The sequence below is a fragment of the Anthonomus grandis genome, chromosome 6 (assembly GCF_022605725.1).
Source record: "Anthonomus grandis grandis chromosome 6, icAntGran1.3, whole genome shotgun sequence".
Classification (NCBI taxonomy): Eukaryota; Metazoa; Arthropoda; class Insecta; order Coleoptera; family Curculionidae; genus Anthonomus; species Anthonomus grandis.
Window position 1 is genome coordinate 4829336 of NC_065551.1, and position 21225 is coordinate 4850560.

General features: G+C 31.7%; 1 protein-coding gene across 3 annotated transcripts in view; it reads right to left on the reverse strand.

Annotated features, from left to right (window-relative positions):
• The window catches only part of LOC126738016 (ralBP1-associated Eps domain-containing protein 1), an 88624-nt gene extending 80050 nt beyond the window's left edge, over positions 1-8574 (reverse strand). For all 3 annotated transcript variants that reach the window (XR_007661187.1, XM_050443178.1, XM_050443177.1), the window contains exon 1: positions 8367-8574. Coding sequence is in view for 2 of the 3 variants with exons in the window: in XM_050443178.1 (XP_050299135.1) it covers positions 8367-8516 (150 nt within the window). In the remaining variant the exon portion in view is untranslated. The remainder of the gene's footprint in view (positions 1-8366) is intronic.
• Between the last annotated feature and the right edge of the window lie 12651 nt (positions 8575-21225).

Here is a 21225-nt window from a genome sequence, read left to right on the forward strand (position 1 = left end):
TGTTTATTCATATCATAGCACATACCATCAACATTTCTTTTCATGAAAAATCCAAACTAATTAATACTGATAAAACTTGTCATAAGCAGATTAAATTGTTTAATGATGACTTAAGAGAAATGAGAGACCGGCTGCGTATTTACATACTATACTACGCTACAGAGCATTGCAAAGAAAAATATATTTGTGTGATATGTTTGGTGCTGTAAAACTGATTGTAACAGTGTGAATAAATGTGTAATTATTTATGTTATTATTATTGGTTTTTCTTTCATTTTTGTTTTGGATTTAATATATAAGATGAAGCATGTTAAAATATTTAGTGAATACAACGCTACTTTAAAATTTAAAAACAATGTTGTGAAGGTGTGTTGTATTTTGGGTTTTAAAATTTTGAAAGTGCTTTGTTTCTAAGTTAAGTTATTTATTTTTATATATATGAATACAAAATATGTATCTAAATAAGTACACATAATTTGTTAGATTTTAATAAGATGCTACCTATTTAGTTTAGATTTGAAATTTAAAGGGCCTAATGAATAAAAATAAAGCAATTACTTTTGCTTAAAATATGAAAATAAAACCTCAAGACTTTGCGGATTAGAAATGGTAGAATTAGAAGCATATTTTTGTGTGTTAATGAGACAGAATGTATAGGAATTTACAGATTATTATTTATTTTCTTTTTATTTTACGTCAAGTACGTGTTTTTATTTTTAATAAATGTTTGTTAAATCCTCTAATATATAAATCTGTTTTATTTTTCTATTAAAATTAATCTAATAAAATAATCTCTTATAGTTGTACCCTTACATATTAAACTGCAGTACAGAGCCGCCGAGTTCCATGGTGCTCTATGCTGTAGTATAGTATGTAAGTACGCAGACCGGCTCCATTCTTTGATTTCTCTAAATAAAAGAGATCCCATTGCCATGCCAAAGAATACCATCCCAAGTACAAAAAAAGTTATAGAAAACCGAACATAAAAGCAAATGATGACTTCATAAATCAATCAACCAATCCGCAGAAAGAAATGTGGACCTTAATCAATGGTAATTCAAAAAAGAATATGGTTAATGATCAGATGTCAAAGCCAGGTGTAAACGACTTTAATCATCTCTTCTGTACTACTGCTGCAAATGTGTTAAACAGTCTTGATCCCTCCTAACAATCTTTTGAAGTTTACCTCCAATCCATATTAAATGAAAACACATCATCTTTCAAATTTAAGTTTTCCAATTCACAGGGTGTTTACTTAGCTATATCAGAAATAAAAAACATTAATAGCAAGGATACAGATAAGATTAACTCTTAGGTAGTAAAAACAATAAAGGACATTATAACTCAACCTTTAACTGACTTAATAAACCAGTCCATTTCATGCCAAATATTTCCCAGAACCTTTAAAAAGGTGGTGCCTCTCTTTAAGCACAAGGACAAATATATAATTAATAATTTGACGATTGCAATAATTACCAGCCAATATCCCTATTACCTATCATATCAAAAGTTTATGAGCGCATTTAAAAAAATAAAATCAATGAATTCTTTGAAACCTACAACCTTTTTTCAATTAACCAGTTTGAATTCCGTAAAAATAAAACAACAACCTTAGCAATTGACCATTTTACCAGTAATAATCTTGACGGTTTTGAAAAATATCTTGATACTCTAGCCTCATTTTTAGACCTCACTAAAGCATTTGACTGTGTCACACATACCATTCTTTTAAAAAAATTACATTATTATAATTTCCGTGACAGTGCAATTCAGCTACTTGAGTCATATCTTTCAAACAGGGAACAGTATGTCCATTTCAATAAGTGTGATTCTGAAAAACAACATTTAGAGTTTGGTGTACCACAAGGGTCAGTGTTGGGTCCCATATGCTTTTTGCCACAGTCCATTAGAGAAATAATCAGTGTCAAAATGTTTAGGAAGGAAACAATGGAATTGCTTCAAGAAAAATGTCTCTATAGTTTGAATATGTGGTAGATATTATGGTACATGAATGCATTGGTATTATTACTATTAGTTGTATTTTTTCTTTTTTTTTTATTAAGTGTCTGGTTGATGAATCTTAACTGTGTGCTTGCATTTTATCTTTTTTAGCATATTTTAAATTTTATTACTGAATTTTAATTATGTTAAGTGTGAAAGTATATATGATTTTTTTATCTTTTTTATGTTTTTAAATTGTATCACACACAGCACTATCTTGATGTTGCTTTGTGATTAGAGAACATTTTGTGTAAGTTATCATCCTTCAGAAATTTACAATATTAACTACCAGGCATCAGAACAAAATCTTTCTGAATGGTTTCTGGCAAACCATCTGTCTTTAAATAATTCAAAATCACAAAGTGTAACTTTTTCTCTTCGCAACCATACAAATGTTTCCCAGCCTTTGTTACCTCAATGTGAACAGCATCCAAAGTGTCTTGGTGTATTCTTGGATGAGGGCTTAACCTGGAAAGATCTGATTATTCTGTCAAAAAAATTATTACAGCAACTCTTTCTTTCTAGAAACATTGTTCAGGTAACTTCTAGAGAAACAGCTTTTTAACAGCTTACCACAGCAATTTCCATTTCCATTTAATGTATGTCATTCTATTGTGGGGTCATTCCTGCCATATGGAAAAAGTTTTAGGAAAACAAAGAAAATCCATATGCATCATGTCTGGTCTTGGCTATAGGGATGAATGTTAAAATTCTTTTAAATCTTTAAAAATAATGACTCTACACTGTGTGTACATTATGTACATTATGCAGTGTCAGATGCACATCAAGCAAAATTTGAACCTAGATAATTCTCATGAAAACATCCATAATTATCCTACAAGGAACAACACTAATCTTGTACCTGATTTCTGCCGACTTGAGAGATACAGAAGGCTCTAGCTACCTATGTGTAAAGTTCTATAATTATGTACCAGAGTAAAGGTTTTAAATTTGAACCAATATAAAAAAGGAAATCCTCAAATAAATAAATGCATTTAAAATTAAAAACTTTTCTACCCTGTATTTGAACTCCTTAAGGGGCGAGTCCTTAACTGCTGTTGGCAAGGCATTAAAAAACTTAACTTCATAGGAGGATACCCAATTGCATGAATGGGAGAGTCTATGATATGGTGCCACTAAAGAGCTGCCACCTCTCTCCTACAGTAATTGTGAGTGTCTGAATAAGTAAGCAATCTGGAAAGATTTTCCCTCTCAGAAATAGCAGACACACAAGAATTTATGCACTGGGTACAATGAGATCCCCAAGATGTCTAAAATGGGACTAACAGCAATCTCTGTAACCCACACACACACAATCAGTCTTAAACAATGATGTGTTACTTATTATATTGGGTATTACATCACTTATAGCAAAAATCAATTTAGAAATTTGTATCTCACACACTCAACAATTGAAAAGAAGAAGAAAATAGACTTATTCACGTATTTAAAAGAAATATGAACTTAAATCTGTAACAATACCGTTCGATATACTTAATTTAATTTAAGTTCAATAAGTTTTAGATACAATCATTTACTTGAGGTATAATAGATTTTTTATATACCTAGGAGCTGAGGTTCAATCTATTAATCTCTGAGCTAGGTATATAAAAAATCTATTATACCTCAAGTAAATTATTGTATCTAAAACTTATTGAACTTAAATTAAATTAAGTATATCGAACGGTATCGTTACAGATTTAAGTTCATATTTCTTTTAAATACGTGAATAAGTCTATTTTCTTCTTATTTTCAATTGTTGAGCGTGTGAGATAAAAATTTCTAAATTGATTTTTGCTATAAGTGACGTAATACCCAATATAATAAGTAACTCATTATGAATTCGTCACAACAATAAGATTTTATTTAAACAATGATGTTACAGAGCAAATATTTTGGGCATATGTGCTGAATAAGCCCAATTAATTATATTATATATGATAAAGGAATGGAAATAGCTAAAATATGCAGCCCTGAATGTAATGAAGCTCTCTGAAAATGAAGTTTATAAAACAATAAACAGTATTAGAAGTAATGCTATCGGGGTAGATGAGATCTCTATAAAAATGTTAAAAGCTTGCATTCCTATTTGCTTAAAACCTCTGGTGAACATTATTAATAATTCTTTATCTTCTGGGTGTACCCCTGACATCTGGAAAAAAGCCCTCGTTACTCCAGTACATAAAGTGAACAATCCAACCGATATTAATAAACCAAGACCAATAAGTATTTTGCCAACTTTATCTTAACTAATTGAGAACACTGTAAAAGGTCAATTACCGAATTCCGAATTATTTATTAAGCAGAAACATTATCCCAAAATTTCAGCTTAGACCAAATTATAGTACAACAGCTCTTCTAAAAGTAACAACAGATATTGCTCTATCTCATGGACAATGTTGTCCCTCTGTTTGGATAGATATGACAAAAGCCTTTGATACTCTCAATATACAACTCTTAATGGCAAAACTACACTACACTACAATACACTACAATATTCAGACAAATGGGTGGTTTAAAAGTAACTTCTGGGTGGAGAAATGTAACTTGGGGAGTCCGGCAAGGGTCGGTGTTAGGGACAGATTCTCTTTATAATATATATCCATGGCTAACTTAATTCATAAAGTAATTTACTGCAGGTATCACAAGTATGCAGATGATTGGCATATTTCTCTGCCATTATTATATGTATCATATCTTTGATTGGGCTGACAAAAACTCACTTTTTATTAATTCTGGTAAAACACAGGCAATCCTGTTCTCAAAAAATGAAAGTACCTTGAATAATGAAGCACCAAGTAAATTAAATATTAATGGTATTGAATTGAAATGGGTAGATCAAGTAAAAAACCTGGGCATTTGTATGTATAATTGAATGTCATATGCACATGTAAATAAGATTTTTCAACAGTCATATTATAAATTAAGGTCATTACATAAATTTAAGGATATTTTGCCTGCTAGTACAAAAAAAAATCCTTATGGAGAGTTTAGTGTTTAGTGTTGCTGGATACTTAAATATTGTATATGATCCTTGTTTAACTGTACAAAATAAATGTAACATCTTTTTTGAGAGAGAATTTTGCCTCGGAGTGTTTGTGTGAGTGAGCATGTAAAGCAGGTCTATAGTCTAAATATGTTGCGCTCAACGAAGATTTTTGGGCATAAGTTGCACTGTACATAAATTACTTAATTTTCATAAACCAGAATGTCAGAATTCCTTATTCAAAGGGGAGATACACATAATGTAAATTGAGATGTAAATATTCACTATAAAAGCCCACTGGCAATGCCCCAGCATAAGACTGAATTTCTTAAATGTTCTTTCATATATACTTTTGCCTGTATTTACAATAACCTACCTGCGGAAATTAAAAATTTAGATATGGCCTCTTCTAAGTCTAAATTAAAAAACATTTTTGGAGACTGCTAATATTTTAATATGGGTGTAACTTTAATTCTGGTGTGGTACACTGAATAATTTTTATTTTTAAGAAAATTGTACCATGTCCTGTTATTATTTATTGTGGTGGTTATTAAAACATGCCTAGCGGTACTTTCCACCTTTGTATGTATATTAGGGTGGAGTGAAAATGGCCGATTTTTTTTATTTGTCAGATATGGCGATGCCTATATTTGAAAAAGTTGCCTTTTCAAACCGCTGATTACTGCCCAAAATCTGGGTTTGGTGTGACCTTACCTTTGGCTGCCCAACGAGGCATGAATATTTAAAAAAAAAATCAAAATTTTTCCAAATTTCTATGCAGCTCTTCACTTATTTCCTTTTAAAATTTTATTAAAACTCCTTTTTTAAAAGAAAATAACCCAGAACTCACCACTATATTATATGCTTATAATTTATTTTTATTTATTTATTTATTCATCAACGTATATAACATTTCAAGTACTTATTAATAATTAACAGTAGTCTTAAGTAAAAACTATAATACTAATAAACTTTTTTTTAGTTCTCTAAAACTTTATAATATTGACTTTTTGTTTCAAATATTGGCAATGCGGCTCTAGAAGCTATTTTGGACGTTATATAACCATCACATGCATCAAAGCCACAGACTGCAGTTGATGCTTCAGTTACCAATTTGATGCAGCATTCCACTGCTTGTGAATGGCATGGAAACTTTAAAATGTCAATTTCACTTGGAACTTCTGAGATTATTTCAATAAGGCTGCTATCGGAAATCGACACTGTAAGGGAAGGCTCGGTAATTGTTATCGACTGCAAATCAATTAGGTCAATCTAGTCTAATTTAATAATGATACCTTAAACTCATGTACTTTTAATCCTAATGGCTTGTGTTGTCTACATTTTAGCAGTTCGCAAACCATGAAACAGCATACACTTTCATAATATATTGCGTTCAAATTTTAAGAATTGTTGATGGATTTTCGGTACCAACATATAATCTTAAAATTCGATTGGCTGAAGTTAACTACCTAGAATGATTCAATTTTCCTGGTCCTCTCTGCGACAAACTCAAAGAAATGTTTCCTGTTGAAATTGCAGTACAGATTTCATAAAGGTATTGCTGGTGGGTACTAAGTTCACTTGGAGTAATTGCAGGCAAAGTATCAATTTTTTCAAACTTTTTAACAGGCATTTTTTCACAGTTTTCCAAATGTTTTCCTATTTCGCCACTATATCCTTTAGGCCCAATAGTACCGCCGTCCAAATTTTGCAGTAAATGACGCAAAGAAAGTTCATTTACATGTAACAAACAAACGAACCAATGTAAAGGCTGTCTAAGAGAAACTTCAATTTATCTCAATATTCCATTTTTTACACCAGTATTGACTACTGTACCATCACATCCAATAGCCTGAAGTTTAGAAAGATCCATGTTTTTCTCTAGGAATTGTAAAATGCTTTTTTGATAAATTAATAATTAATTGATTGGTCGAATGACCAGAAGTTGGAGTTACATGACCTAAATATGTGGATCCTGGTTCTGATACTAGTACAATATGCTCTTCTATTATGGTTTTTCTTGAACATGTATTTGCCCCTTTGACTTGAATTATTGTTTGGTCTTTCCATCTGTCAAAATATAAACCATATAATGGAAATGATATTTCCTTATCTTTTCTTTTTAGGTCACTACGCGCTTTTGTTCTCTCTCTTCTTATTTTGCTTCAATCGACGATCTTGGAGGGGTCTTCTTTGGTTAAAAAATTCCCATATCTGTTAGAGCTGCATTTACAATAATTGCGGCAGATCTATCGGATACGCCTGTTCTATCGCAAGCTTGCGCTAAACTTGAAAGTTTTAGTCTCATTTGAGAAGTTGAGGGGCAGCTTTCTTCTATAGAACTTTTGCTATTTGCCTGGGAATATTCTTTTTCTATAATTTTACTATTTTTACTGGAAGAAGAAGGTACTTCCGACTGGTGATCTGTTTCAGTTTCTTTCAAGAGATGTCGTTGTTTTCTTTCTTCCTCCTTAGTTTTACACTCTAATTTTTTTTGGAATACTTTACTAACCTTGGCATCAACATTGCCAATTGCCATTTTTTGAGTGGTTCTCTGATCTGACAGAAAATCCCGTTCAGCTACAGGCACTTTGGTCTTGCAGGCACATTTTTTAAAATCCATATATAAAAGACCCGAAATCTGAGATTTTGCACAGCAATTTGTAATAACAAAAACGCAACTTTTCAGCATATAGACATTTTAAGTTTAAAAAAAAAAAAATTTTTCGCTCCACCCTAATGTATATAGAATAGATGTAATTTAATTGTTGCATACAATAGAGATTATTTGATTTGATATGGAACTTATTCAAATTCAAATATATTTATTGTCTAACAGGAATCTAATCCTAATCACTAAGATGATATATCAGAATATAAGTAATAACAATTCATATATCATGAAAAATAATAATAATCATATATAAAAATATAACTAATCATAAAATATGTTCAAGAAGAAAAAAATATGTATAAGAGGCATATTAACTAAATAGTTTTATGAAGTTTAGGTTTATGGAAGTTATGAATAAGGCAAATACATTTTGATAGTCATTGCTATGTCAAACCTTTATCCAGAGTAACCCTTACTTTTCAAACTTGTAATAGCCTGCTCTATAGAATCCCAAAAGCACCAGTATAAGTTCTTTGATTTTCTTAAAACTTCTGAGAAAATCATATCATTCTTAAGAGTGGGACTGGTATTGTTTTTTAGTTGATGTGGAATTAGAATGACACCTTGTAACAAAGTGTACTTTGAATCAATTTACTATAAGGAGTTAAATTAACAAAATTAACTATATTTGATGATAGGTAAGTGTAAAACAGATTTGGAGCACTAATTAATAATGCAACAAGAAGGAATCTAGGCTAGACCTACCTGGGCAATAACTTCTTCTGGGACATTTCCAGATTTGATGAGGTCTACAGTTCGTTGTAGCGAGGCTTTTCCTGATCGATCTTCATCGCAGCATAAGAATACATCCGAAAAATATCTCAAAAACGGTTCCGAGAGATGCAAATCTTCCATTTTTTACATTTTTTGTGTTATTTTTCAATTTTGACGTTTCTTTATTTTGACCATTTTGACAGATGAATGTTAACCGCCGGCATATGTGTGTAAAGGTGCGTACAAACTTACACAAGCATGCAGTGAGCCGCTGCGCATAGACATTTAAAATTTAAATCTATTTGTATTGCTTTCGAGCTTCGTTTTCTAGATAACTTTTACTATGTAGTATCGTGTTGAAAGATTTAAAGAAATTAAAGCTGTCCCTGGTCTGGTTTGTTGCTATGTAGCACAGGCATAAGCAGAGTGTGTGCCTGAGCGACTTCTGACCATAACCTAATAACAGTTTAAAGTTGTAGCGGGAAAATAAACAAAAGCATGATCCAACGGCAAAAGAGACTTTTGGGGACCTGGGAGGGCGTAATCTCTTCCAGGGCCTGGAAGATTTATGGAACACTGAAAAAGCTTCTACTCCTCGACAATGGCGGTAAAGTCGAAATTATACCCATTTGTAATGACGTCATTTTTGTTTATCTTTGTTTAGCATATTCCAAACAGCGGCAACAACAAACTTTTGAAAAAAATTGGTGTCTGATGATTATTCATCTTTTATATATTAGGTTATGTGAAGAATGTTATATGAATCTTCCAAGCAAGACAGCGAAAACCAAAATTACAACATATTTGAAACATAGAATTCGGGACACAATTTATTCTATGTACGCCAGAAAAGAATATGTAATATTAGCAACAATAAGAGAAAAGTTCAGGGAAGAAATTGAATATTTTGAGTTTTTCATTGACTCCTTAAGAAGATGGATCAATAGTATAGGCTTCAAGTGGAAAAAATCAATTAACAGAAAATATTTGATGGACTTGCCAAATATTCATAAAAGAATCAATTTTTTAAGGGAGAATATCAAAAATAGAAATGTAGGTCCGGAAGGTTTTACTGCAGTTTTCATTGACGAGACGTGGATTTTTAGTAAGGGATCATTTCGTAGAAGCTGGCAAGATAACACCAAGCACACGGATTCAAGGAAAACAGTGAAGGTAAACATTATCTGGTTATCTTTTTAGATTTTTTTTTTTGAATAAAAACTATTGCCCTTGTAAGGGCCCTCTAACTTCATAATTTCATATGTTTCATAGTTTCATATAATTTCTCTCTAAGACAATATGAGGGAATTTAACTCCATACACTACTCGTATGTGCATGGAACATTATATTATTTTTATGTTCTGGAAGAATGATTTCTAAAAGAAGAGAATTGAATTATCTTTTATTTTTAAGGTCATCGTTATATCGTGGTCCACGCCGGAACCAAAGATGGCTTCATCAAGGGTACAAATTTAATATTCAAGAGTGGATTAAAGACGGGAGATTATCATGACAATATGAACAGGAAAAACTTCGAAAACTGGTTTGAAACTCAGCTGGTTCCAAATCTTCCCCCAAAGTCATTTTTAGTCATGGACAATGCAAGTTACCATTCTGGTTTATTAGAACAAATCCCGAGAAAATCTTGGGCAAAGCAGAGACTGACCGAATGGTTGAAGAAAAAGAATATTGGCTTTCCAGAAGAAGCCATGAAAGATAAAATATGGAGTATTGCACGCAGAAACTGCCCTAGTGAAAAAAAGTACTTCCTTGATGAATATGTTAAACCTTTAGGACACAAAATTTTGCGACTGCCACTATATCATTGCCAGTTTAATACAATTGAAATGGTATGGTCGGAATGTAAACGAAAATATGATCAATATATTTCCAATTTTAAGGGGTCACCTTCAGAAATTCTGACTACATGGGAAAGGGTAATAAACGAAATTTCTATAGATCATTGGCAAAAATATGTTTTTCATACAGAAAAGGTAATTGAAAAGGCTTGGGAGGTAATACAAGTGTGTGATGCCTATGACATTCTGCCACTTGTGATTACGACTGACGAAGACAATATCTTTGATTTCAGTTCTGACTCTGACAAGATTGATTAAGCTTTTTTTGTTCTAGCAAATTTTATTTTATGATCATCGTTTAAGTATTCAATCAGATCCCTTGCAATTTCATTAACTTGGTAATGCAATATGACGTGTTTTTTTTTAATAATAATAATAATAATAATAATAATAATAATAATAATAATAATAATAATAATAATGTCTTTATAAAAATTTACAATTGGTAAATTCTAAATGGCGAAGTTGAAGCTTACTTCCTAGCTTAACCATACAAATCAGCTTGAGGTTAAATATTACAAAGAATTTCAAAATCTATCTTAAATAATTGCATTCTAACTGCTTAAATGCATAACCGATTAACATTACAACGTTTGATAACCACACAGACTTATGAAATTTACAATAAGTTAAAGAATAGATATTTAACAACACTCTAGGCTAACAGAGATCAGTAATATAACTGCTTATTTTTCGCTTAAATATAGAAGGTGAAATATATTTTAACTCAGGAGGAATTAAATTATATTGCAGATTAATACAGTAACTAAAGCTCCTCTCAAATAAAACAGTTTTATGAAGAGGAGGTGTAATAAAATGCTTATTTCTTAAGTCCAAAACATGAGCGTCATATCTAAACTTAATTTTCTGATAAAGGTAATTAGGACATTTTTTAAAGACAATTTTATTAAAGAGAACAAGACTATGTAGTAACCTCCTTTCACACATATTTAGCCATCTCATCAAGCGTAACTCACTACTCATACCTCTATCAAATTTTCTCATTCCATTAATTAGCCTTATACAACAATTTTGAATGTACTGTATTCTTTTTATATCACTTATCAAAAGGCAGGGGCCATACAAAACATCACAGTAAGTGAAATGGGACAATACAAGACTGTTACATAAAACTTTTTTTAGTTCCTTATTAAGGAGCTGCCTCTGACTATAAAGTAGCTTAAGGTTAATAAAAGCCTTTTTAATACATTGATCAATGTATTCAGTGAACCTCAACTTAACATCTAATAAAACTCCAAGATTCCTAGGCACATTACTACAATTTATTAGTTGACCATTCAATTTAATCTGAACAAATTTCTCATATGTGTCTCTGGAATTCAACCTACCAAAAAGAAGAACCTTACATTTACTTGGGTTTAAACTCAAACAATGATTTTTCGATGCCTTTGCTAGCATGTTAAGGTCATAAGATACCTTATCATTAGCTTCTAAGATTTTGTTAGGAGGAAAAGAGAAATAAACCTGTGTATCGTCATAATATAGATGGAATTTTGAATATTTGAGACTCTTACACAATTGACACGTATACAGGGTAAAGAATAGAGGACCAAGAATAGACCCATGTGGTACTCCGCAAGAGAGATCCATAGCCGAGGATTGCTTCCCATTGAGCTTCACTATCTGAGTTCGACCGGTCAAATATTGCCGAACTAGAGAGCGAGCACTCTCCCCAAAACCTAAGAATTTTAGTATAGCCAGTAATAGTTGGTGATTTAACTTATTAAAGGCCTTGGAGTAATCAAGTAGAGTCAAGATTGTTAACTCATTACAATCAGCTGACTGTATAGTATCGTCAGTAACTTTTAGAAGAGCAATAGAGCAGCTGAAGTCTTTTCGATACCCGGACTGAATAACCGGCAAGATATCAAATCTGTTTACGTATGTTCTGATTTGGCTTTCCCATACCGTCTCTAAAACTTTTGAGATGACAGGGAGAATGCTTATAGGCCTAATTAAGTTAAATAAGATTCAATACAACAATTAACAAGATGCACTAGAAATGGAAGAATATATGGACCGCAGTGGAGCAGCATCGACAAGCCTATACCATCTGTCCCAATGGCCTCAGATTTCATTGAGAATAAAGTAGATTTAACTTCTTCAAGCGTTGCTAGCTGAAACTCGAAGTTTCCTACCCCTTCCTTAACATTTAGTAGATAATAAGGCAACGTTTCTGGATTAGGCGCGTTGGAAGATGCAGCATTTATAAAAAAGGTATTTATGATTTCAGGGTCACCCAAGTGGTCAAGAATGGTGTTTTTGAGGCTTGTAATGTATGTTCAGCTGACGTAGTACCTTCCAGTTATTTTTGAAGTCCTTTTGTAAGGTGTTATTGAGATAGCACTTTTTCTCTATTTCAACAGCCGCTGTCACTTGGTTCCGAAGTTGGCGATAGTGTTCCCAATTTAATTCAGTTTTTCGTCTTTTGTACTTGGACAAGGCCCCATTTCTAAGATAAATAAGATGTTTGATATTATCTGTGATCCAAGGACTCCTTCCTTTAGTAATTCTGGCCGTTTTAAATGGCGCATGTATATTAAAAAGATTAAGTATACAATCATTAAACCTATCAACTTTAGCATTAATATCTTCCATATAAAATATGTCATCTAATCGAGAATTTAATAAATCTTGGTAAAAATTATCATGTATAAAATGTTTAAAATCCCTGTAAGTTAATAGGAAGGGTGGAGGTTTGAAAATCATAAGACGTACTTTACATAAAACGACAAAATGATCTGATACCTGAAAATTTGAATCAACACTACTATTCTGTACAAAATAGTAGTGTTGATTTAAATTTTCAGCCAAGATTCTGTGACGGCAAAAATGTCAAACTTATTTAGTAGGATATAGTCTTTGATAAGCTGAAATTTAGGAATTAAAGATCTAACGTTTATATGACCAATTTTTGCATTAGTAATATTAAGGTTATTACGGTTTAAAGCCATCGAACCTTAATTCAAAACATAAACACAAATAGAAATAAACAATAGCTGCAAAAAAAATATCTACATTTTTAAGTTATCTACTTGAGCAGCAGTGATGATACTGATCACCGGAGTTACATAGTCACATAGTGCCTATCCAGCAGCGGCCCACCTTTATGCCAGCCTAGCTCTTTTTAGTTTATAAATATAAGTTAATTCTAGTTTTAGTCATTCTTATTGTACCTAAGCTACTGTACTCTGTATCGTACTTTAATATATTTTGTTTTTTAAAAACAATCTTTCGCCACACAAATCTATAATTGGCGCAGTCGGTAGGATTGTGTCCGGTGTATGTATTTTTCGCTACGATAAAAACTTTCACCGTGGTGGTTTCAACCCTTTAGACGCAATCCGAAAGAACCAGTGTGGTGCTGAAAGTGGTGCAGAGGCGCAGGCAATACAGAATCGGAAAAGGTTAGTGTCACATCCTTTTTGCCCCTATTCCACCCTCTGTTTAAGGTTTTAATAGGGATAATTTTAGGTTCTACGTATTGCACGTATTAATTTCATTAGTTTTTGTATCGTACATAAAACTAATTTTATTTAGCAAATTAATTGCATTTAATTTTAAGAAAGTTCGTAATTTTAGTTCAGTGAATCGATCACAATTAATCTTATGATTTTCGAATATTTATATTTTGAAAATAATTTAATTTTGAAAACAATTTTTATTTTTATAGTATTTATAAAAGATAATTTCATATTTTTTATTTATAATTTTTAATGTCAGATATTGATTCTGATACAGAATTAGGAGAGTTGGTAAACCTATTACATAATATTAATATAAACAATATGAATACTGCATCAAACAATACTGAGAAACCCAAAATGAATTGGGAACTATTTAAATCACGGTTAGATAACATTAAACCTTATGATGGTGATGTTAATACTTTGAATAAATTCATTTCCAGATGCGAAGATATTATTTGTAGTTATAGTCCATTTAATGATAATGAGTTAATGAAACACATTTTTGAATCTATTCAGGAAAAACTTATCGGTAGAGCTGAAGTTCTTGTCGGGAACAGAGCAGAAATTAATAATTGGGAAGATCTAAAAAATTCTTTAAGACAATGCTTCTCAGATAGACGAGACCTTGATTGTTTAATACAAGAGCTCACTAGAGCTAGACCATTCAGAAATGAAAACTTATTAAATTTTGGAAATCGTTTACAACTTCTAAGAAGCAGTGTCGCACAGCGTATTAGTAATGATGTAACAATTGCTACACAAGAAAAAACCTATCAAATTAAACATCATGATAAAACCGCGTTAAATACATTTATTGCTGGTTGTACGGGAACCTTAAAAAACAATATGCATCTTAAAAAACCAGAATCCTTGGAAGATGCAATGGCTTATGTAATCGAATTTGAAAACTTCGAACGATTATATGGCCATACAAGCATCAATGGAAACAATAATTATCAAAATAAATATAATAATCAAAGACAATTTCAAAGTAACCAACCTTTTTATAATAATAATAATTTTGGAAATAATTTTCCAAATCAAAACCAGTTTCCACATCAAAGTAACTTTCCCACTAATTATAACCATTTTGCAAACAATAGTTCTAATAACTTCAATAATAATAAACAATTCTTAACTAATCCACAATGGCCTTGTCAACCTATTGACATAAGACCCAGAAATTTACCTCCACGAAGATTACCAACAAACGAAGAAGTTTTTGGTAAGCCAAAAAATGTTTTTAAGCCTAATCAAATTCCAGAACATTTACTACCTAAACCTGAACCAATGTCAACAACTTCAAGAAACCCTACAATTCAAAGTGCAAGATTTAATTCTAAAAATCATTTTAAAAATCATTTTACACAATACAAAGGTCAACAAAAACCTCACTATATTGTAGAGGAAGTCTACAATCAAGATTATAATGAAGAATATTTACCCGAATATTCTCAACAAGAAGAATATTCTCAAAATGAATATTTTAATGACTTTAATTATTATTCTGATAATAATTATGAATCTAATGACTCACAGAATACTTCTATTAAAAATACAAACTCTGAAAATTTTACTCAGGATCATCTAACAAATCAACAAAGTTGATAGAAATTAATATTTCATCAAACAATTCACTCCCCTACGTAACACTAAAAAATCTAAACATTAAGCTTTTAATCGACACTGGCAGTAGCAAATCTATCTTAAAACCCACAATAGCAGAAAAATATTTCCCCCAATGTATATATAATAATAAAAACACTATCAAAACTGCCTTAGGTAGCCAACAAACTCTTTGTCAAGCTACATTACCTCTTTTTAAAGAATATAATATAAACGATGAAATAGACTGTATTTTATTTGACTTTCATGACTTTTATGACGGAATCATTGGTCTTTCTGACTTAAGAAAGCTAAATTTAAACATTGACCTTATTAATAAAGTCTTAGTAGGTCACTGTATTAGTATTCCGTTTTGTTATCGTCAACCAGATGATGTCAACTTTTCTTTATCAGTAAACCCACACGAGAAACTTGTAAAAAGGCTTCCAGTAAGCATTTACGAAGGCGACATAATAATAAAACCTAGATTATTAAATGAACTTTTTATTCCACATATTTTATCTTATGCTGAGAACGGTTTTGCCCCTGTTGAACTTGAAAACCAGACGGACAAAACAATAGACATTGTTCTTACAAAACCGCTAACAGTAGAACCTTTTAATAGTGGTAATTATGAAATGTTTTCTTTTGATAATATTTTTAATAACAATAAATCCACTAGTAAAAGTACAAAGTGTAACATCAAGGACTTTATTAGAACTGACCACATGAATTCAGAAGAAAAAAAAGAAATTTTAAAGTTATGTCAAGAATATTCAGACATTTTTCATAAACCGGGAGACAAATTAACATTTACATCACATGTTAAACACGAAATAAAAACAACGGACGAAATACCTATACATACCAAATCCTATAGATATCCTTATATTCACAAAAATGAGGTTAGGAAACAAATAGCTGAAATGCTAGATAAAGAAATAATACGTCCATCATCAAGCCCATGGAGCTCTCCAATATGGATTGTGCCAAAGAAACTTGACGCTTCGAATAAACGAAAATGGAGACTAGTAATCGACTATCGGAAAATTAATGATAAAACAATCGATTATAGATGGCCAATACCAAACATAAATGATATCTTAGATAAATTAGGACGGTCACAATACTTTACAACACTAGATCTCGCAAGTGGTTTCCATCAAATCGAAATGGACGAAAATTCAATTAAAAAAACAGCCTTTACTGTAGAAGATGGCCATTTTGAATTCGTTCGTATGCCATTCGGATTAAAAAATGCACCAGCAACATTTCAACGTGCGATAGATGAAATCTTAAAGAAACTACGTAAAATATGCATGGTTTATATTGATCTAATAATTTTTAGCACAAGCCTACAAGAACATATTCAAAATTTAAAACTTGTATTTGCCAAATTGCGAGAAGCGGGATTAAAAATTCAACTAGACAAAAGTGAATTTTTAAAAAAAGAAGTCGATTTCTTAGGACACGTAGTAACACCCGAAGGCATTAAACCAAACCCGAAAAAAATCGAAGCTATTCAGAAATTTCCCATCCCTAAAACTCAAAAACAAATAAAATCTTTCTTAGGAATTTTAGGCTACTATAGGAAATTTATTAAAAATTTTGCCAAACTAACCAAACCCATGACTCATTGCTTAAAGAAAAACGAAAGGGTAATTCACACTAAAGAATTCATAGATTGCTTCCAAACCTGTAAGAACATATTAACCTCCGAACCTGTTTTAGCTTACCCCAATTTTGAAAAACCCTTTGAACTTATTACAGATGCGTCTAATTATGCTATAGGTGCTATTTTATCACAAGATGGACATCCTGTAAGCTATGCATCACGAACACTAAACCCTGCGGAAATCAATTACTCCACAATTGAAAAAGAGTTACTCGCAGTAGTTTGGGGATGCAAATACTTTAGACCTTATCTATTTGGCAACAAATTTACAGTCATAACAGACCACAAACCGGTACAATGGATATTTTCTTTAAAAGAACCAAATAGTCGCTTAGTACGATGGCGCCTTAAACTTGAAGAATATGATTATTTCATTAAGTATAAAAAAGGCAAATCAAATACTGCAGCAGATTTTCTCTCTAGAAACCCCGTTGACCTAAATGCTGTAGAGACAGCCTCAATCGATAATAATCCAGGTGATATTGATGAAATTATCGATGAACTTTTACAACACTCAGAAAAACTTCCAAACCTAGATCCAGAAACTTTAAACGAAATTCTAGGAATGCAGAAACCAAAAATAAACATAATATCTGATTTTACTATTTCAAAAAGACCCATTCCAAAATCATCAACTCCACTGGAAGAACAAGAGAATTCAGATGATCTCGAAACTGTGCACACATCATTAGAAAACCCTATTTTTAATTTACCAATCTCAGAAAGGACACTCAATACCTATAAAAAACAAATAGTCATCACTGTAGGAGATATATTGAGCTTAACTTGTAAAGTAGAACAAATCTTTCAAAATACTCGATATTATGTAACATTCCCAAAAACAGAACCTATAAGAGACATTATTAAATTCTTGAAAAATTACATAAATCCCAAAAACCTTTATGCCTTGTTTTTCAGAAATGAAGAATTTAGCAAACTTTTCACAACAACCTTACAAAATTACTTTGTTAACACAGCCTATAAATTTGTACAATGTTCAACAATGTTACAAGACATTGAAACGTCAGAAGAACAACAAATGAAACTCACTCTATATCACACCACAAAAACATGTCATCGAGGCATAACCGAAATGAAAAAAGCATTATGCCATAGATTTTATTGGCCTAGTATGATTATGGATATAGAAAGATACGTTAACTCATGTGATATTTGCCAAAAGAATAAATATGACAGAGATCCCCCTGTAATCAAATTTAATTTAACACCGAGTACAACAAAACCGTTTGAACAAATTCACATCGACACCTTTAAAATAGATAATCATAATTTTCTTACTATCATCGACGCTTTTTCTCGCTATGCACAAGCTTACCATTTAAGTAGTGTTACAGGAACAGCTGTAATTGAAAACCTTTTAACATTTGTTACACATCATGGCTTGCCACTTCAAATTACGTGTGACAGAGGAACAGAATTTAAAAATAAAGATCTTGAAGATTTCTGTTCTCTTTATAAAATCCAACTCCATTACACTACAGCCAAAAACAGCAACTCAAATTCACCTGTGGAACGCTTTCATTCCACTTTAATAGAACATTATCGTTGCCTTAAGGATTCAAATAAATTTACCCCAGAACAACTGGTAAAAAGAGCATTACTAGGATATAATAACTCCATACACAGTGTTACAGAGTTCACTCCATTTGAAATTATTAAAGGTCATATAAATAATACTAATCCTTTTGACCTTAATGATCACATAATAATTTCTGATTACATACAGAATCATAAAGAAAACTGCAAAAAACTCTATGCAAGAATTTCTAATTCAAATCAAGAAATAAAAGAAAATATTATAAACAAACGGAATGAAAAAAGAAATGACCCTCCTGAACATCATATTAATGAACCAGCGTACATTAAAACCAAATTTCGTAGTAAAGCACTACCCAAATTTGTGAAAACAAACGTAAATGATCAAACACCTATAAAATTATTAACTACAAAAGGTGTTTACCATAAAGGGTCTGCAAGAAAACCAAAATCTAAACATGTTGTTCCTTTGCAGGAACATGACGACCTTAACAAAGACAATATTGACGTTGGGCCTTCTACTTCAGCTAATCAGCAGTGAAGATACCCAACTAACAACCATTAAGAATCCTATACTTCCTATTGAATTAGGACATGCACGAATTATATATAATAAACACGTATTTTTACACTATGTAGATTTAGATATTATATATGTACAATTAGAAAAACTAGTTAGCTCCTTCAATATTTTAAGTTCTAACATATTACATAAAAACGATACTAACACACATATCTTATCTTATCAAGGTCTAACAGAAAGTCTACTTTCTAGAACCGAATATTTAATAGATATAATTAAGAATAAAGTAAACAATCTTATCCCTTATAAAAGAGCTAAAAGAGGCCTTTTTAATATTGTAGGTAGCGCAGAAAAATGGTTATTCGGGACATTAGATTCTGAAGACGGAAAAAGATTTGATCAAGCTATCACAGCTTTACAACAAAATCAGAAAAACATTATTCAACATTTAAATGTTCAAATGTCATTATCAAAACATCTTATCGAACACTTCAACAAATCTCTTTCCATAATCGAACAAAACCAAATAAAACTTCAAAAAGGAATTGAATTTGTCTGGGAAATTTTAAAAGACTCTTTAAAAGATGCGCATGAATACTTTATGATCGAAGGATTGCTTTCCCAAATCAATTTGGATTGTCAAAACCTAATTAATTTTCTTGACAACCTAGAAGATGCCATTCTTTTTGCTAAATTGAACTCTTTACATAACTCTATTATTTCTGTATCCGAGTTAAATGAAACATTAAACTACCTAAGAGCGAATTATGATCGAGACACTGTACCAAACTTTAAAAATATTCTTTCATTCTACCAATTTATTGGAACACAAGTTTTATTCTCAAAGGATAGGATAATATTTTCAATTCAAATACCCTTATTAAAGCCTGAAACATATACCTTTCACCATATCTATCCTACTCCTCAAAACCATACCATTATCATTCCTAAATACCCCTATGTGGCACAAACACAGAACAATATCCAATATGAAAAAGACTCTTGCCCCGAAATTGAAGGAATATTCTACTGTAAAGAAGTCTTTCACGAAGAAGATAGTTGTATTGCTCAGCTTATGAAAAATCTACCTCCAACCTCTTGCCAGTTTAGTAATCTACACCTGAAACAACCTCTAGTTGAGCAAATAACTAGAACTGAAGTCTTGGTGATTCCCGAACAAGAGGTCCAAGCCTTTACAAAATGTGGCTCAGACAAGTACCTGTCAATTAATGCACCAACTCTCATTACAATTCCGCATCCTTGTGAAGTCTCCATTGGAACCAGAAAGTTTATCAACAATATTCATATAAATCAAGGAAAACCGTTAATTCTGCCAGAACTTCATCTTGACACCACCATCCTACCGATGAAGTACCCAGCAATCAATATCAACACCGTAGATTTCAAGGAAGTCTACCACCTAAAAGATTTCGCTAGTCAACTCACCCCAATCCAGGAAATCCATGAAGAATCTTCACCAACCTATATGATAATAAGCATTATAACTACATGTCTTGTCATCATACTTTTAATATTGCTCTACAGAAGCCAATTGTTTTCCTATGCCAGAACGCGATGCCAGAAGAAGAAGCTACCTTCTGAAGACATCCAGTCTGAAACTGAGCTCCAAGATACCAAGCAAACTCATTCCATTATGTTTGCTTCTTAAAGAGGGAGGAGTTACATAGTCACATAGTGCCTATCCAGCAGCGGCCCACCTTTATGCCAGCCTAGCTCTTTTTAGTTTATAAATATAAGTTAATTCTAGTTTTAGTCATTCTTATTGTACCTAAGCTACTGTACTCTGTATCGTACTTTAATATATTTTGTTTTTTAAAAACAATCTTTCGCCACACAAATCTATAATTCCGGCTCGCCTTCCTTTTTTCATACAAGAATGCTATCGTTTTTACACCATACAAATTTGTAGCCAAATTCCTTAGGTTCCCGTGCTTTAAGAAACAGATCGCGTGTGTGTTTAGGCAGGTCAGGATTTATATAAATTTTTGTTTTTATTTCGGACTGAATATTACAGATTTTTGTGTCTTATGATACTAATTTCCGTTTTTCCAAAATTTCGTTTCTTAATGCAAGGTTTTCGAAGGATACAATTATTGGCATTTTAATGGATTTATCACT